Here is a 19545-nt window from a genome sequence, read left to right as displayed (position 1 = left end):
CCGGTTTCCTCCCACAGTCCAAAAAACATGCTGGTTAAAGTGCATTGGCCTTGCTAAATTCTCCCTCAGTGTACCCGAACAGGCACCAGAGTGTGGCGACTCGGGGATTTACATAGTAACTTTATTGCAGTGTTAATGTAAGCCAACTTGTGACACTAATAAATTCAATAACAATACTCACACTCACACACTCATATACACTCACACGCTCACATGCACTCATTCACACTCACACACTGAGACTCACACACACTCACTCACACATTAACACAGACACACACAAAAACTCTCAAACATACACACACACACACGCACACACAGCCACATACACTCACACACATTCACAAGCACTCATTCACATGCACTCACACACACACTCAATTACACACACACACACACATACTCACGCACACTCACACACACACTCAATTACACACACACACACATACTCACACACACACACACACACACATACTCATGCACACACACATGCACTCACACATACAGACACTCACACACACTCGCGCACACTTATGCACACACACACACAAACACACACACATGCACATACAAACACACACAGACACTAACACACAGACACACAAACACTCAAACATACACACACACACTCATTCACACGCACTCACACACACACACATATATACATACACTCGCTCACCCACACACACACACAATCACACACATACACAAACACACACTCACTCACACACAATCACACAACTCTCTCACTCACACTCACTCACTTACACACACACAGTCTTCTCACAACTTTCTCTCCTCAGCAAGTAACAGCTGCTATTCTGGAAGGTTTTGTAGTGGAGAGGATGCAGTTAGGGGCTGTGTAAGAGCAGGGTGAAGCTGGGGAAATCCTTCAACTGGAAATGAAACCTGTTCCGCTGAGTTTCAGAAAGCGCACCCTGCACCCCCTCCATCAAACTTTAAGGTGGACTGTTCCAAATGACTGTTTTGGGAGCATTCCTGTGACTCAGTGCCTGTGAGGGGAGAGGTGTAGGACTGGCAAGACAGCTGATATAAAGTGTGACTGCAGAGGCAGCGAGTTCGAGCAGGGGCAGCGTTGCAGCAAGCAGAGACACAACAAGCTGTGAGTAACTGAGTGTAACTGGGGAAGGAGTGGGGGAGGATCGAGGAGAGTCAGAGCCTGTCTTAATCTAGCTGCAACAGAGAATCTGCATTTCTCTGTGTGTTTTAATCTCAGTTTCATTTTAAGATTCAGCTGGGGACAGCTCTAATTGTCTGGTAGGAGGCCACAAACAATGAGACTGTCTCTACAATTATTCAGCCTCGCATTCCTTTCCTCTCTCTCTCTCCATTTCTGATTTGGAAATGGCCTTACACACTTACAAACTTTAAATAAAGTATTCGAGTAAGCACCTGAAACAACAGAACGTTCAAGGATACTGGAAAATGGGATTCAAGCGACTTTGGAGGTAGTTATTGTCAGTACTGACTCGAGGGGCCGAAGGGCCTTCTCTGTGCTGTACGATTCTGTGACTCTGGGACTCTGATTAAAGTTTTAATCAATTGGGTGGCACGGTGGTTAGCACGGCTGCCTCACAGTGCCAGAGACCCAGGTTCGATTCCCGGCTCGGGCCACTGTCTGTGTGGAGTCTGCGCATTCTCCCTGTGTCTGCGTGGGTTTCCTCCGGGTGCTCCAGTTTCCTTCCGCAGTCTGAAAGACGTGCCGGCTAGGGTGCATTGGCCGTGCCAAATTCTCCCTCAGTGTTACCTGAACAGGCGCCGGAGTGTGGCGACTAGGGGATTGTCACAGCAACTTCATTGCTGTGTTAATGTAAGCCTTACTTGTGACACTGGGCCAGTGCAGGGGGCAGTTAATAGTCAATCACATTGATGTGGGACTGGAGTCACGTGGAGGCTCAGACTGGACAAGAGCTGCAGATTCCACTGCCTAACGGACAATGCTGAATCCGTTACAATCTGTCTTCATGGTCACGTTTACCAAGAACAGCCTCTTATTTCCAGATTGTCTTGAATTCTGATGATCAAATCGCCCCACATTCTCCATAGCTTCAACCCATGAGCAGAGATGGAGGGGACGTTAAACAGCTGACCAATAAAGATTGGGAGAGTAGAAAGTCTGAGTGATTTGAATCCTGTCTCCCCTGGTTGGCGGAGGTAGCAATATGACAAGATGATGATTTTAAGGTAAATTGGGAAGTTAATGTAAGGAGAGTTGATTTTTGACACTCTGTGGTTGCAGAGACAGGAAGAGTGTGCTCAATAGTATATTCGAGAAACCAACTCTTGTAAGTTCATGTCACAGCCCAGTTTTTTTAAGAGTCTATTCCTGGACTCTGGGAATCAATGGTAAGGTTAGACCATAGGCCGTAAGTCATAGGAGCAGAATTAGGCCACTCGGCCCATCGAGTCTGCTCTGCCATTCAATCATGGCTGATATTTTTCTCATCCCCATTCTCCTGCCTTTTCCCCATAATCCCTGATCCCCTTACTAATCAAGACCCTATCTATCTCTGTCTTAAAGACACTCAATGACCCGGCCTCCACAGCCTTCTCCAGCAAAGAGCTCCACAGATTCCCCACTCTCTGGCTGAAGAAATTCCTCCTCATCTCTGTTTTAAAGGATCGTCCCTTTAGCCTGAGGTTGTTCCCTCTGGTTCTAGTTTTTCCTACTTGTGGAAACATCCTCTCCACGTCCACTCTATCCAGGCCTTGCAGTATCCTGTAAGTTTCAATAAGATCCCCCCCCCCTCATCCTTCTGAACTCCACTAGCATTTATTGCTCATCCCCAGTTGACCTTGAGAAGGTAGCTGTGAGCCACCTTCTTCTTGAACTGTTGTTGTTCATGTGTTGAAAGTACTCCCGTGCATTCTTATTGCTTTTCAGATGTTTAACTCCGGTTATTGGTATCCGCTCGCTTCTCTGATTGCTGCCTGTTTGCTGTCTTCTGCGACAGCTGATATCTCCTGTTACAATAATGATGGACAGCCTGTCGATTGGTAAGTTGAGGCATTTGCCATTCACATCCGTAACTTGTTCAACTAAAGAGGGTGGCACGGCGGTGCAGCGGTTAGCACTGCTGCCCCACAGCACCAGGGACCCGGGTTTGATTCCGGCCTCGGGTCACTGTCTGTGCAGAGTCTGCACATTCTCCCCGTGTCTGCGTGGGTTTCCTCCAGGTACTCCGGTTTCCTTCCACAGTCCAAAGATATGCAGGTTAGGTGGATTGGCCATGCTAGATTGAACCTTAGTATCAGAGGATTAGCAGGGTAAATACATGATGTAGCGGGGATAGGGCCTGGATGGGATTGTTGTCAGTGTAGACTCGATGGGCTGAATGGCCTCCTTCTGCACTGTAGGGATTCTATGATTCTGTGACTAAGTGCTAAACAGCAGGAAAGTGTTAAAAGTAACCTTTCCAATCAGCTAGGAACAGGATAGGACACTGTAACATGTCCAGGGGCAACTCAAGAGTTGAGAATTCCCAAGTGGTTTAGTGTAAAGGTTTAAAGTGCTTTAACAAGAGGTAAAAATTCAAATGGAACACGTCATCAGAATAAATGCAAGAAACTTATGAGCTGTGATGGGTGAAAAGGACTACTGTTGCTCTTGTGATCTCTTCCATAAGACTTTAGACTCTTCAGGATGGTCAGATGGAGTTAGTAACCCGAAAGAGTCTCCTCACTTGTTCTATGCTTCTTCATTATAAGTGGGTGGCATGGTGGTTGGCACTGCTGCCTCATAGTGCCAGGTTCTGGGAGGCAGCAGTGCTAACCGCTGTGCCACCATAATTTTAAAAACATTTTTTGTTCCACCGATAGTGCCGTTTTTTCAGAAGGACAGAGGTGCCTTGGAGAGTATGTGGGTTCCCTCAGGCTGCAGCACCTGAATGGGTCAGATGTCAGAGTGCTGTCCGCAGCCACAGCTGACAAAAGGACTGAATGTTGTGATCAGTGAGCCATCCATGTGAATACTAAGATGGTAGAGGGTGAACCAGCTGGATCACGATCTGTTTATCGCCTAGCAACGCGTATAGGTCCCTAAATTTGCTCCTCAATGCCCCCCCGCCTCTCCCAACCCACCAGGAATGGGGCGTCACAATGGTTAGCACTGCGGCCTCACAGCATCAGGGACCCGGATTCAAATCCCGGCTCAGGTCCCTGTCTGTGTGGAGTCTGCACAGTCTCCCCATATCTGCATGGGTTTCCTCTGGTTGCTCCAGTTTCCTCCCACAGTCTGAAAGACATGCTGGTTAGGGTGCATTGGCTGTGCTAAATGCTCCCTCAGTGTACCCAAACAGGTGCTGGAGTGTGGTGACTAGGGGATTTTCACAGTAACTTCATTGCAGTGTTAATGTAAGCCTATTTGTGACACTAATAAATAAACTTTTAAGTTACTGCTACATGGTGAGATGTCGACTGAGGCTTTTTTTAAAAGCAATTCACAGGGTTTCAGGAAATAAGGTTCTTAGAATGAGAAAGAGCCATCGAAAAAAACCATATATGTAGCAGCGAAACTTTTAGAAAAAGCAGAAGTTTGAGAATCACGGGTTTTGGTGTGACTATCATTTTGGGATTTGAATTAACACGTTCGTATGCATTTTATACTAAAATCTTAATAAAGTTGTCAGAATAAAAACTAACCCAGCATTATTGGAAACTATCCAGATTGATTAAGTGAGATAATTAAAGAATAAGTAAGTCATTTATAGATATGTCAGGAAGTCTGGAGATGTAAATCGGAACACAAAAGTTTGTACATTGTATAAACACGTTATTATCGTCTGATTATCGGTACAGATCCTTCAAATGCCATGGGAATAGTCAGCTTGTATCCTTCTCAGCTTGCAGTTTAATAGGGTGGTGAAAAAGGCACACTTGCTTTATCGAGGCATAGATTACAGGGAAGTCATGTCGGAGTTGTATCGAACTTTGGTGAGGCCACAGCTGGAGCACTGTGTGCAGTTCGGGTTGTCGCATTGTAGGAAGGATGTGATTGTACTGGAGGGGGTGCAGAGCAGATTCACCTGGGGTGGAATATTGAAGTTAGAGGTTGGGTTGGCTTGGGGTGTTTTCACTGGAGCAGAGAAGACTGAGGGGGCGACCTGATCGAGGTGGACAAGATTATGAGGGGCAGGGACAGAGTGGATAGGGAGCAGCTGTTCACCTTAGTTGAGGGGTCAGTTACGAGGGGATGCAAGTTAAAAGTGAGGTTCGGGGGGAGATTTGAGGAAAAACTTTTTTATCCCAAGAGTAGTGAGGGTCTGGAATGTGCTGCCTGGGAGGGTGGTGGGGGCAGGATGCCTCACATCCTTTAAAAAATATCTGGATCAGCACTTGGCACATGGTAACATTCAGGGCTACGGGCCAAGTGCTGGCAAGTGGGACTGGGTGGGCAGCTCAGGGATTTCATGCGTCGGTGCAGAGTCGACGGGCTGAAGGGCCTGTTCTGCACTGTAGTATTCTGTGAGTTATTAACCTTGATGGGAGGGAGTGACTAGTCTCCTTTACAAGATGTCTCAACTTTAAATGACACCCAGGAATTACTGGTCAACACCCAGCCCATTACAGTGTTAGAAATTCGTTTCAGAAGAAACACTGCCTCAATAATAAGGGCAACGTGATAATTGGCTGAAATGATCAGACTGATTCCGAGTGGAACTCTTTCTCTTGGTCACAGCTCCAGACTCAGGGAAGTTACTCTTCAGGCTTGATACAGTGTCTTTTGGTCCTCACTTGTGGGCAGAGATTTTCTCTCACGCAGAGTATAACATTGGTTGTAAGTTCCCATTCTGGGAGTGAGCCGCCCCTTCTCTTCAGAATGAGATTAATGATTTTTCCTTCAAGTTCAATGATGGAGCTTGGGTGTCACTGGCTAGACCAGATTTATTGTCCGTTCCTAACTATCCTTGAGAAGGTGGTGGTGGGAAGCCTTCTCGAGTCGTTGCAGTCCATATGGTGTAGTTCCACACACACACAGTGCTGTTAGGGAGGGAGTTCCAGCATTTGGATCCAGAGATAGTGATATCTCTCCGAGTCAGGCTGACATGGGTCTTGCAGGTGTTGCTGTTCCCAGGTCCTTCCAGTGGGCATGAGTTTGGAAGGTGCTGTTGAAGGAGCCTTAGCCAGTTGCTGCAGTGCATCTTGTAGATGGCAGTGAATGTTTAAGGTGGTGGATGAAGTGGCCTGCTTTGACCCAGGTGGTCATAGAATCCCTAAAGTGCAGAAGGAGGCCATTTGGCCCATCAAGTCTGCAGTGACCATAATCCCACTCAGGCCCTAGCCCCATAACCCCATGTATTTTCTCTAGCTAGTCTCCCTGACACTAAGGGGCAATTTAGCATGGCCAATCCACCTGACCTGCACATCTTTGGACACTAAGGGACAATTTAGCATGGCCAATCCATCTAACCTACACATATTTGGACACTAAGGGACAATTTAGCATGACCAATCCACCTAATCTACACATATTTGGACACTAAGGGACAATTTAGCATGGCCAATCCATCTAACCCGCACATCTTTGGAGTGTGGGAGGAAACTGGAGCACCCAGAGGGAACCCATGCAGACACGGGGAGAATGTGCTGACTCCACACAGACAGTGAGTGACCCAAGGTGGGAATCGAACCCGGATCCCTAGCGCTGTGAGGCAGCAGTACTGCCGCTGTGCTGCCCGAATGATGTTGAGCCGTCTGTTTCTGAGTGTTGGGAGGGTAGGAATATTGAGTTGTGGCCTCATACCCAGCAGGGGAGCTGGATTCAGGCCTGTCAGCCCAGACTCTGGGGCTGAGTTCCCTTTACCACCTTCCCCACTAACCCTTGTTTCCTTTTCTTGCAGGTTCATCATTTACAAGTTACCTAAACACGTGAGTGGATCTGGTTACACATACATGTACATGGACCCCTCAACAAATGGCTGGGAAGATGGAAAGCACTCAATAAATGATTCCAACGCGGCTGTGGGGAAGACTCTGGAGAAACTCTATAAAGGAACTGAACGGCAGGTAATTAGAAAGATTGTTTGTGTCAATAAGCTGTCGCGGTTGGGAAAGTTTCTGAGTTTTGGGGCGGCACGGTGGCACAGTGGGTTAGTGCCGGGGAGCTGGGTTCGATTCCCGGCTCCGGTCACTGTCTGTGTGGAGCTTGCACACTCTCCCCGTGTCTACGTGGGTTTCTTCCGGGTGCCCCGGTTTCCTCCCACAGTCCAAAGAGGGTTAGGTGGATTGGCCGTGCTAAATTGCCCCTTGGTGTCAGGGGGACCAGCTCGGGTAAATATGAGGGATTGTGGGGATGGGGCCTGGGATGGGATTGTGGTCTGTGCAGACTCAATGGGCCGAATGGCCTCCTTCTGCACTGTAGGGATTCTATGATTCTAAGAGAACCCAGTTACCTTCTCATCACATTCAGTATCACAGAAGCAGCAGTGTTAACTCACTGTGCCACTGGACCACCACAATAAACACTGGTAAATACCCAAACTACAATGGAAATGTGTAAACTGCTACAAGGGACTGTGATGTCGCAAAGCTGGAGGCTAAACAGCTGATCGATGCTCATGCTTCTACCATCACCATCAAGCTGCTGACAGAAGTATTTTCCTTCTCCGTCATCTCCTGATTCTTGTGGCCAGTCTATAACCCCATCTGGCTACTGGACTTCCCTGTTCTTTAAAGTACTTGCATAACAATCTCAACATTGAAAGTTTCATTCTCATCTTAAGGTTATGGCCTCTTGTTCTGGACTCTCTCCGACAGAATCGCTGAATCACACAGTGCAGAAGAGGCCATTCGGCCCCTCGAGTCTGCTCCATCACTCAATCGTGGCTGATAAGTTTCTCAACCCCATTCTCCCATAACCTTTGATCCCCTCACCAATCTCTGCCTTAAAGACACTCAATGACCCGGTCTCCACAGCCTTCTGTGGCAAAGACTTCCACAGATTCTCTGGCTGAAGAAATTCCTCCAAAAATTTATCTATCGGTGTAGCAAGTCGGCTTACATTAACACTGCAATGAAGTTAGTGTGAAAATCCCCTAGCCGCCACACTCCGGCGCCTGTTCGGGTACACTGAGGGAGAATTTAGCATGGCCGATGCACCCTTTTCGACACAGCTTTGGACTGTGGGAGGAAACCAGAGCACCCAGAGGAAACCCATGCAGACACGGGGAGAATGTGCAGACTCCGCACAGACAGTGACCCAAGCCAGGAATCGAACCTGGATCCCTGGTGCTGTGGGTCAGCAGTGCTAACCACTGTGCCACCTTCTCTCATCCTGGTTCTACAGGGCCATCGCTTTATTCTGGGTTTCTCCCACTAATGGAAACATCTTCCCCACATCTACTCTCTCCAGGCTTTTCCATATTCTATAAGATTCAATGAGATTGCCCCCCTCATCCTTCTAAAACCTTTCAGGCAACTGAGCTAAACCCACCCCTTCCATTGAGGGCTGTGATTGCCACAGAGGGATTTGGAAGCCAGGTCACTGAGTGTATTTAAGACAGAGGTAGATAGGGTGTGTGTGTGTGTGTGTGTGTGTGTGTGTGTGTGTGTGTGTGTGTGTGTGTGTGTGTGTGTGTGTGTGTGTGTGTGTGTGTGTGTGTGTGTGTGTGTGTGTGTGTGTGTGTGTGTGTGTGTGTGTTACACCTGCTGCTGGTGTTAAAGGAGTAAGAAGTCTGACAACACCAGGTTTAAGTCCAACCGATTTATTTGACAGTAAACTCACAAGCTTTGGGGGTTTACTATCAAGTAAATCGGTTGGACTTAAACCTGGTGTTGTCAGACTTCTTACTGTGTTTACCCCAGTCCAACGCCGGCATCTCCACATCAGTGTTAAAGGGAACAGGTCGATGAAGTGAGATTTCCAGAGTGCGAGGTAGTAAGAGGCAGTCAGAAGGATTTCTACATTCATTCTTTGTTTTGTTTATTGTTCCCAGACCGGTGAGATTGCGTATGTGCTCTACAACGACCAAAGCAATCACAAGCCTAATAGATACGGTGGCCACACTAAAGGTGATGATTATTGCCCTGTGTCGTGATGTTTCTCCCTCACCTTCCGGCCCTAAAACCTCCCGACAAGCAACATTCTGGGAAGGAGACGAGCCTTTCAGGATTGAGCCGGGGGCTATATTCTTCCATCTCTCGGCTGCCCTGTTTTTCTGGATTGTTTCATGGATTTTATGGAAAAGGTGTTTTCCCACTGCCTTCCCTCACAGCTCAGTGATCTCCCGGTTGGGAGGTTGGTGACCTGCTCTGGAGGCTTGGGGATGGCACGCAGGCCGACACTCCTGTAGCCAGGATTGAGGGAGCGCTGGAGGGCCTATCATTTGGATGAGTCTTTAAACCCCTGCCCCCCTCCCTCTCCGCCCCATGGATTTAAACCCACAGAGACAGCGCAGAAGGAGGCCATTCAGCCCATCTTGTCCACGCACAGTTGCACAGTGGGTTAGCACTGCCGCCTCACAGCTCCAGGGACCCGGGTTCGATTCCTGGCTTGGGTCATCGTCTGTGCAGAGTCTGCACATTCTCCCCGTATCTGCGTGGGTTTCCTCCGGCTGCTCTGGTTTCCTCCCACAGTCGAAAGACGTGCGGGTTAGGAGGATTGGCCATGCTAAATTCTCCTGCAGTGTACCCAAACAGGTGCCCCACACACAAACACCCATACATACACACACACGCACACACCCTCATGCGTACACTCTCTCGCGTGTACTCTCTCGCTCACTCTCTCACACACACCCTTTCACACACACACACACTCTCGCAGTCTCACGCACGCGCACAGTCTCGCGCGCGTGCGCACACTCTCGCTCGTGCACTCTCTTGCGCGCGCGCACACACACACACACACACTCTTGCACGGACACTCTCGCACGAATATTAAGATTGTTTGTTTCTTTCCTAAATGCAGGTGTGGTAATTTTGGATCAGAAACAAGGCTTCTGGTTGGTTCACAGCACTCCGCACTTCCCACCTAATGCTAGTGAACATTACAACTGGCCAAGGAGTGGATTAAAGAATGGGCAATCTCTGCTGTGTGTGACCTACCCCTACTCCCAGTTCCACGATATTGGTGAGAGGCTCCTTCAGCCAATGTTGCTTCTTTCCTCTCAAACATACTGCAAAGCAGCACAGTGGCTCTGCTGGTGAATGTAGTGGCAGGGAAGGCCACAGACTGGCTCCCTGATCTGTCACCCAGCTAATCCTAGCTGTGATGCACTGTCCAGGGCCATGGGTTAAGCAGGGTTTAAATAAAATCATCCTGCATTCTTACTCTTTCCTAATCATTGATCATTAGCAGGGACAGGTTGGTCCAAGAGACCATGGATCAGCTGATCTTACAACAGTGACATGGAATCATAAAACCCCTACAGTACAGAAGGGGCCCATTCGGCCCATCGAATTGTTGATGTTCCCTCTGAGGCTGATCATTGGGAATCTTTACTCAGAGAATGGGGAACTCTCCAGCACAAAGCATGATCAAGGTGCGTCACAGTGCCAGGGACACGAGTTCAATTCCAGCCTCGAGTGACTGTCTCTGCGGAGATTGCATGTTCTCCTTGCATGAGTTTTCTCTTGGTGATCCACTTTCTGCCCACAGTCCAAAGTGCAGTGCAGATTAGGCAGATTGGCCATGCTAAATTGTCTCTTAACATCCAAAGATGTCTAGGTTAGATGGATTGTCCATGCTAAATTGCCCTCTGGTGTCCAAAGATATCTAGGTTAGGTGGATTGGCCATGCTAAATTGCCCCTTAGTGTCCAAAGATGTCTAGGTCAGGTGGATTGGCCATGCTAAATTGTCTCTTAACATCCAAAGATGTGCAGGTTACATGGGATCAGCCATGGTAAATGTGTGGGATTAGAGGGATAGGATGGGAGAATCTGGAATTAAGAATCTACTAATGACCATGAAACTATTGTCAATTGTCAGAAAAACCCATCTGGTTCACTAATGTCCTTTAGGGAAGGAAATCTGCCGTCCTTACCCGGTCTGGCCTACATGTGACTCCAGAGCCACAGCAATGTGGTTGACTTCAACTGCCCTCGGGTAACTAGGGATGGGTAATAAACGCTGGCCCAGCCAGTGACGCCCCTGTCCTACAAATAAATAAAAAGACGCCCTGTCAGAGAATTGGTGCAGGCTCAATGGGCCAAGTGGCCTCTTTCTGCACTGTGGGTATTCTATGGTTCTGTTTTATGATGGGTTGAGATGAAGGAGGTGTTTTTTTTTGTACTTTTTATTTCATGAGGCTTACATTAACACTGCAATGAAGGAACACCAGCATTGAGCAGCAGTGCTGAATGGTCTGTTTCTGAAGACTCTGTGGAAGCCACCTGGCATCTGAAAATCTCCAACTGTCAGGAGAGAGGGTGGAAAGTCAGCACCCTCTTTATAAAAAAAACTCTTGTTTCCTGATTAGTCTTCAATCTGTATTTGTCACTTTTTGTAATCATTGAAAGACCCAAGGATTTACTAGGATGCTACTGGGATTTGATGGATTGAGTTATAAGGAGAGGCTGGATAGACGGGGACCTTTTTCTCTGGAGCGTAGGAGGCTGAGGGGTGATCTTATAGAGGTCCGTAACATAACGAGAGGCACAGATCAGCTAGTTAGTCAATATCTTTTCCCAAAGATAGGGGAGTCTAAAACTGGAGGGCATAGGTTTAAGGAGAGAGGGGAGAGATACAAAAGCGTCCAGAGGGGCAATTTTTTCACACCGAGGGTGTTGAGTGGCTGGAACAAGAGGTAAGAGTAGAGGTGGGTACAATTTTGGCTTTTAGAAAGTGTTTAGACAGTTACATGGGTACGATGGGTATAGAGGGATATGGGCCAAACGCGGGCAATTGGGACTAGCTTAGGGGTTTTTAAAAAAAAGGGGCAGCATGGATAAGTTGGGCTGAAGGGCCTGTTTCCATGCTGTAAACCTCTGTGACTCTCTCTGATCCGTTGCTGTGCAAATCTCCTGAAGAGTGTAACCTGGCTGTTTTGCCTCCTGTAGGTACACAGTTGTTGTACAATAACCCTTACGTGTACAGTTACTCAGTGCCGCCCCCTTTTAATACGGACCTGGTCAACCTCAACAAGGCAGCAACTGGCGAGCCGGTGGAGCTGCCCAACAGGAAGAGAGCAGTCAATCTCACATCGGCAGCTGGGAAACGCTTCATCAGCTTTGCAAAATGCAGGAAATTTGGAGACGGTAATAGCTCTCGCTGTTGACACTATAGCCCTCTTCCTGATTTCCCCCCCCCCCACTTCCTCTGTCACCCCCTCAGTCTGACTCCCGAACCTGTTCTGTCCGGATTAATCTCAGGCATTTCCCCTTTGCAAACTCTCCCACTCTCAATGGCACCCTATTTCAGCCTGTTCCCATCCAAATGTCACTGGTTCAACAGTAACTTTACATAGAATCATAGAATCCCCACAGTGCAGAAAGAGGCCATTTGGTCCATCAAGCCTGCAGCACCTTTCTGACAGGCTATCGTAGCCAGACCACTTATCCACCCCATCCCATGTATTGACTCCACTAATCGTCCTAACCTGCACATCTTTGGACACTAAAGGGGGCAATTTACCATGGCCAATCCACCTAACCTACACATCTTTGAACAATAAGGAGTAATTTAGCGTGGCCAATCCACCCAACCAACACATCTTTGCACAGTAAGGGTCAATTTACCATGGCCAATCCACCTAATCAGCACATCTTTGGATACTAAGGGGCAATTTACCATGGCCAATCTCCCTAACCTGCACATCTTTGGACACTAAGGGGCAATTTAGCTTGGCCAATCTCCCTAACCTACACATCTTTGGATACTAAGGGGCAATTTAGCATGGCCAATCCCCCTAACCTGCACATCTTTGCACAGTGGGAGGAAACCAGAGCACCCGGATGAAACCCACGCAAACACGGGGAGAACGTGCGAACTCCACACAGACAGTGACCCGAGGCCAGAATTGAACCCGGGTCCCTGGCTGAGAGACAGCAGTGCTAACCACTGTGCCACTGTGCTGCACAAATGTAATGTTTGGAAGTGACACTGGCAGGGCCTTGGAGAGTAATGAAGAGGGGCTTATTAGACAGATCTTTCAAAGAGCCAGCACGTTGCACGTTGGGTGTGATTGAGTCTGCTTCCACCGGCCTTTCAGCCAGAGTGTCCCAGATCACAACTTAACAAAAAAATCATCTCCCCTCTAACCCTTTTACCAATTACCTTCAATCTGCATCTACTCTCTAGTCAATGAAAACAGTTTCTCTCAATCTACTCCATCAAATCCCCTCATCCTTTCCAACATCTCTCTCTAATATTCCTTGAACCTTCTGAAGAGAAACAGTCACAGCTTCTCCACAAGCTATATGCAGGTGGGCAATATTTCACCAGTTTTCAGACTTTAGTTAGTCTAACCCCATTCTCCTCTTTAGGCTTCTAACACTAATTCTAATCCTTGTGGGATCCTTAGGGGATTGAAGCGAATATTGTGGCACAGTGGTTAGCAGTGCCATGTATACGGGTTCCATTCCAGCCTTGGGTGACTGTGTGGAGTTTGTACATTCTCCCCATGTCTGTGTGGGTTTCCTCCGGGTGCTCCGGTCTCCTCCCATAGTCCAAAGATGAATGGGTTAGGTGGATTGGCCATGTTAAATTCCCCCTCAGTGTCCAAAGATGTGCAGGTTGGGTGGATTGGCCATGCTAAATTGCCCCTTAGTATCCAAAGATGTGTAGGTTAGGTGGATTGGCCGTGCTAAATTGCCCCTTAGTGTCCAAAGATGTGTAGGTTAGGTGGATTGGCCATGTTAAATTGCCCCTTAGTGTCCAAAGGTGTACAGATTAGGTGGATTGGCCATGCTAAATTGCCCCTTAGTGTCCAAAGATGTGCAGGTTAGGGGGATTGGACATGCTAAATTGCCCCTTAGTGTCCAAAAATATGTAGGTTAGGGGGATTGGCCATGTTAAATTGCCCCTTAGTGTCCAAAGATGTGCAGGTTAGGGGGATTGGCCATGCTAAATTGCCCCTTAGTGTCCAAAGATGTGCAGGTTAGGGGGATTGGCCATGCTAAATTGCCCCTTAGTGTCCCTCAGGGGGATTAACAGGGTAAATACATGTGGTTAAGGGGATAGGGCCTGGATGGGATTGTGGTCAGTGCAAAATGACCTCTTTCTGCTCTGTAGGAATTCTATGGATTACATTGCAAGTACAGACAGAGATAGGCCATTTGAACCATCAGATCCTTGCTGGGGTTTAGTTTTAGTTCATCTCACCCTATTAGCATATCTTTCTGTTCCTCTCTCCCTTGTGTGTTTAGAAACATAGAAATGTAGAAGTTAGGAGCAGGAGGAGGCCACTCGGCCTTGCAAGCCTGCTCCAGTGATCACGGCTGATTGTCCAACTCAATAGCCTGATCCTGCTTTCTCCCCAAAAGCTCCTGTTCGCCCCCAGTGCTATTGAAACATTGAAGATAGGAACAGGGAGAGGCTTCCCCAAGATGTATCCAGCTCAACCCTTCCCGGTGGGAGTGAGTTCCACATTCTCTGCTCATGTTTCCCCTGAATCCCTGACTGGTGACGATTGATTGGGATGTGGGGGTGGGGGTTGGGGGGGGGGTTGGGGGTGTCGATCACTGCTTCATGGACACGTTCTTGTGATGCAGATTTATACTCTGGCTGGGTGGCCGACTTCTTCCAGAGTGATCTATTGGCCCAGACCTGGCCCAACTCTGCGCACAGTCTCCCATCCAATTGCAGCACGGACTATGCGGTGTACAACGTGAGGACAACTACGTTCAACACGAGCGCCAGCTTTAAGAGCAGCGAGGATCACTCCAAATGGTGCGTGACCATGCCGGGGACAGGTGTGAAGTGGACCTGCGTAGGTGATATCAACCGAGACGCGGCTCAGGAGCACAGGGGTGGTGGAACCATCTGCACTGATGACCCAGTTGTCTGGGATTCCTTCTCCAGTCTGGCCACCTCCTTGCAGTCCTGTGCGTGTTCGTGCACTGAGAAGGAGAGGCTCAAGCCCTGAGCTGGGGCTTGAGTGCTGGTCTCAGGGCCAATGTAGAGTGATAAACTTCTCTTTGTGTTTATTGTCAGGCTGGATTTGTGTGTTAGTATTCAGGAAGTATTTTGATCACTGAGAGTGGGTTAGAATCTCAGCCAGAGCACTCCAGGTCATATCCAGGCCTTGCCAAGGTTTGCCTGAATTCCAGTGCAAGAGAATCCCAAAGTTTTCTTTTGGATGAGAATTCAATCCCAGGCCCCTCTACCCTCTCAGGGACCTGTTAAAGAGGAGCAAGTCTTCCCAGTGTCCCAGCCAGTTGATATCCTTTAACAAACATGGCTGAAACAGATCATACCATTGTTGACGGGGGTCACCTGGGTAAGAGACAGTGCATCGGGCTGAATGGCCTCCTTCTGCACTGTTGTGATTCTCTACGTTCCTGGGAACTTGCGGTGAATGCAGATTGGTGGCTGAGTTTCCAACATTATGACGGTGCCTACACTTCAAGAGATCTTCATTGGCTGTAAAGCATTTTCGGGCATCTTAAGGTAATGAAAGGCGCTACATAAATGCACCACCTGATCCCAGTGCGTCTCCCTTGGCTCCTTTCTCTACTTTGAAGCCAGACATAAGATGATTGTGTTGAGAAGACTTGCCAGTATTCACATGGGTGAAATGTGTTGGTGTTTCCAGGAAGCACACTGGCCTATAGAGTGTCAAACTAACGCTGGTCTCCCCAAGTAATATTTTCCTTCGATATGTGGTGCGGGGAAACACCAGCCCCCATTCCCTCACCCACTGCACACCCACAGATATAGAAACATAGAGACAGTGCGCTTCTGGGTTAACAAGAAGCAAGTGCTTTACTGTTGCCAATTCTTGATCCGTAGTCTGACTGAGGTTATAGAATCACTACTGTGGCAGAAGAGGCCACTCAGCCCTTCGAGTCTGCACTGACTGTCTGACTGAACATCTTACCCAGGCCCAGGGCCATCCCCCTGTCCAATCCCCGTAACTCCACATATTTACCCCGCTAATCCCCCTAACCTACACATCTTTGAGTCGCCTTGATGAAGGAGCAGCGCTCCGAAAGCTCTTGCTAACAAATAAACCTGTTGAACTTAAACCTGGTGTTGTGGGACTTCTTACTGTACACATCTTTGGTCACAAAGGGGCAATTTAGCATCCCCTTAATCCCCTTAATCTCTCCAGTTTCTTCCCACACTCCAAAGTGTGTGCGTTTGGTGGATTGGACATGCTAAATTGCCTCTTAGAGTTGGGGGATTGGCTAACCTGCACATCTTTGGACACTAAGGGGCAATTTACCATGGCCAATCCACCTAACCCGCACATCTTTTGGCACTAAGGAGTAATTTAGCACAGCCAATCCACCTAACCTGTACATCTTCAGACTGTGGGAGGAAACCAGAGCCACCCGGAGGAAACCCACACAGACACGGGGAGAATGTGCAAACTCCACACAGTCAGCGATCTGAGGCCTGAATTGAACCCAGGTCCCTGGCGCTGTGAGGCAGCAGTGCTAACCGATGTGCCACTGTGCTACCCCGTATATTTCCCACAACAAGCTTGATCCTAGTATACCAAAACCATCAGCTTTAAATTTAATAGGTTTTTGATATCTAAATGCCTGATTCAAATTGATTGGCTAAATTCAAAAGCTTGTTGTCTTGGTAACACTGCTGCTTGGTCTTTCCATACTAATGTTTCAGTCTGGGCTCTCTGTGTACTTGTGTTTTAAATCTCTAAGCGCAGAAAAAGCACCACCTTTTAATGGGGTCACGTAATGCTTTCCCCTGCAACCCTTTTACAGCTAAACAAGCACCACCTTCTAACTTCCTATCACCCAACCTACAATTACTCTCCCCAACTGACCAACATTTGCTATCAATTCAGGTTTTCGAGTGGTTTGATAAGACGGAGTGGCTTGCTACCCATTGCTGTGGGCTTGGAGTCACATGTAAGCCAGACCAGGCCTGAAGGACATTAGTGAACCAGATGGGTTTTTATGACAATTGATGATGGTTTTGTGGTGGTCATTAGATTTTTAATTCCAGATTTTTTGCATGGTGGCACAGTGGTCAACACTGCTGCTTCACAGCTCCAGGGACCTGGGTTCAATTCCCAGCTTGGGTCACTGTCTGTGTGGAGCCTGCATGTTCTCCCCATGTCTGCGTGGGTTTCCTCCGGGTGCTCTGGTTTCCTCCCACAGTCTGACGATGTGGGGGTTAGGTCGATTGGCCATGCTAAATTGACCCTAGTGTTAGGGGATTAGCGGGGTAAATTTGTGGGGTTACAGGAATAGGGCCTGGGTGGGATTGTGGTTGGTACAGACTCGATGGGTCGAATAGCCTCCTTCTGCACTATAGGGTTCTATGATTCATTAATACTGAGCCTCCCATCAGTTTCTCCATTTTTTTAATTCATTCATGGGACACGGGTGTCACTGGTTGGCCAGCATTTATTGCCCATCCCTCATTGCCTGAGGGGCAGTTGAGAGTCAACCACATTGTTGTGGCTCTGGAGTCACATGTAGGCCAGGCCGGATAAGGACGGCAGATTTCCTTCCATAAAGGGACATTAATGAACGAGATGTGTTTTTCTGACAATGGTTTCATGGTCATCTGTAGATTCTAATTCCAGATATTTTTTATTGAATTCAAATTCCACCATCTGCTGTGGCAGGATTCAAACCCGGGTCCCCAGAACATCAGCTGAGTTTTTGGATTAATACTCTTGTAATAATACCACTAGGCCTTCGCTTCCCCCACTATTAAGTCTCTTCTTAATCTTCCATGCCTGAATCCCAGTGTCTCTAGTTTCCCCACTGGTTATCATTCCTGGTAAAATCCCAGCATTTATACAACATTCCACATAAGTAAGCAACAAGGAATTGTGTGTCGTATAAGGTTCATTGCTCACTAGGGATGTCTGCGGAGAGTAAGATATTGCGAGGAATTGATTTTTTGTCAGAAGCACATCATAGCACTTTGTGATTTACATTGGCAGGCAGCGAGACTCAGGTTGGTTCTCAACCTGGGGGACAAGTTTAAGTTAAGTTTATTTATTAGCTACAAGTAGGCTTACATTAACACTGCAATAAAGTTACTGTGAAATTCCCCAAGACGTCACGCTCTGATGCCTGTTCGGGTCAATCCACCGAACGTCTTTCGGACTATGGGAGGAAACCAGAACACCTGGAGGAAACCCATGCAGACACAGGGAGAACATGTAAACTCCACACAGGCCCAAGCCCGGGAATTGAACCTGGCTCCCTGGCACTGTGAAGCAGCAGTGCTAACCACTGTGCCACCGTGCTGGCTGATAGTTACGAAGTTATATTTATAAAGAACAGTTTCCACTTCAATCATTTCACCCGAGTGATAGAACCACCAGCACCCACCCCACCACCACCCCCACCCCCACCCCCATCACTCTTCAAACCTTTCTGCATCTGAACTCCCTGGGTGGGATTTTCTTGCCGCATTCACCCCAGGACCAGAAAATGCCACCCGAGGTCAACGGATGTTTGCACGGTCCGTGTCCCCCCCCGCTACGATTCCCATGGTGAGGGACATGGGAAAATTCCGCCCCCTGTGCCCCAGGATTTTAAAACTGGAAATCCTTACAACAATTTATGTTTCCATTTTCAACAAAAATGAGATAATCACCCGAAGAGGCTTTGAACGGATCGGGGCATGTTGTAGAGCAGATCAGCATAAACACAGACAAAGGTGTAGGTTTAAAGAGTATCTTAAAAGAGCAAAGAAGGGTACAAGGAGAGAGAGTTCCAGATCAGCTGTGGCAAAGACACAGATGAGGGTTTCAACAATCAATGTACTGAAGCAGGGGTGAATATCCAAGCTCAAATATTAAATGGTGGCGCAGTGGTTAGCACTGCTGCCTCACAACACCAGGGACCTGGGTTTGATTCCCGGCTTGGGTCACTGACTGTGTGGAGTTTGCACATTCTTCCCGTGTCTGTGTGGGTTTCCTCTGCATGCACCAGTTTCCTCCCACAGGCTGAAAGACATGCTGGTTAGATGCATTGGCCGTGCTAAATTCTCCCTCAGTGTACCTGAACAGGTGCCGGAGTGTGGTGACTAGGGGATTTTCATAGTAACTTCATTGTGGGGTCCTTAATTATGTTGACTGCTTTTCCGAGGGCAGTGGGAAATGTAGATGGAGTTAATGGATGGGAGGCTGGTTTGCATGATGGACTGGGTTAAATTCACCACCGTTAGTAGTTGCTTGAGGTCTTGGACAGAGCAGGAGCTATACCAAGCTGTGATACATCTGGAAAGGATGCTTTGTAGAGTGCATCTGGTGTTAATCGTAGCAGACATGCTGAATTAAAGACCAATCTGGTAGAAGGCCATGGCCACCAAGGTAAGGTAGGAGAAGGAAAGATGAGGTTCTGGTTGGAGGACCTCCACATTGACGGCACGGTGGCACAGTGGTTGACACTGCTGCTTCACAGTGCCAGGGACCCAGGTTCGATTCTTG

The 19545-nt window shown here is 48.0% G+C and overlaps 1 protein-coding gene across 1 annotated transcript; it reads left to right on the top strand.

The window, feature by feature from the left end:
* Positions 1 to 958: 958 nt before the first annotated feature.
* On the top strand, positions 959 to 16147 carry LOC145360984 (deoxyribonuclease-2-alpha-like). Its single transcript, XM_080216500.1, has 7 exons — positions 959 to 1123; positions 2906 to 3018; positions 6861 to 7026; positions 8955 to 9030; positions 9929 to 10090; positions 12020 to 12217; positions 14672 to 16147. Exons 2-7 carry the CDS (start codon positions 2906 to 2908, stop codon positions 15043 to 15045), a joined length of 1089 nt encoding a protein of 362 aa, XP_080072626.1. The 5' UTR covers positions 959 to 1123; the 3' UTR covers positions 15046 to 16147.
* The last annotated feature ends 3398 nt before the right edge of the window (positions 16148 to 19545 follow it).

Source organism: Carcharhinus amblyrhynchos, chromosome 33 (assembly GCF_965287045.1).
Source record: "Carcharhinus amblyrhynchos chromosome 33, sCarAmb.v2.hapA, whole genome shotgun sequence".
In the NCBI taxonomy this organism is placed as follows: domain Eukaryota; kingdom Metazoa; phylum Chordata; class Chondrichthyes; order Carcharhiniformes; family Carcharhinidae; genus Carcharhinus; species Carcharhinus amblyrhynchos.
This window is presented reverse-complemented; position numbering and strand designations above follow the sequence as displayed.

What these genes read in the sequence shown, in the direction of transcription:
- LOC145360984 (XM_080216500.1), top strand. Translation starts at nt 2,906, where the DNA reads ATGTTTAACTCCGGTTATTGGTATCCGCTCGCTTCTCTGATTGCTGCC. An exon ending in GATGGACAGCCTGTCGATTG is followed by an intron (nt 3,019 to 6,860) that starts GTAAGTTGAGGC and finishes CTTTTCTTGCAG; the next exon opens with GTTCATCATTTACAAGTTAC. An exon ending in ATAAAGGAACTGAACGGCAG is followed by an intron (nt 7,027 to 8,954) that starts GTAATTAGAAAG and finishes TATTGTTCCCAG; the next exon opens with ACCGGTGAGATTGCGTATGT.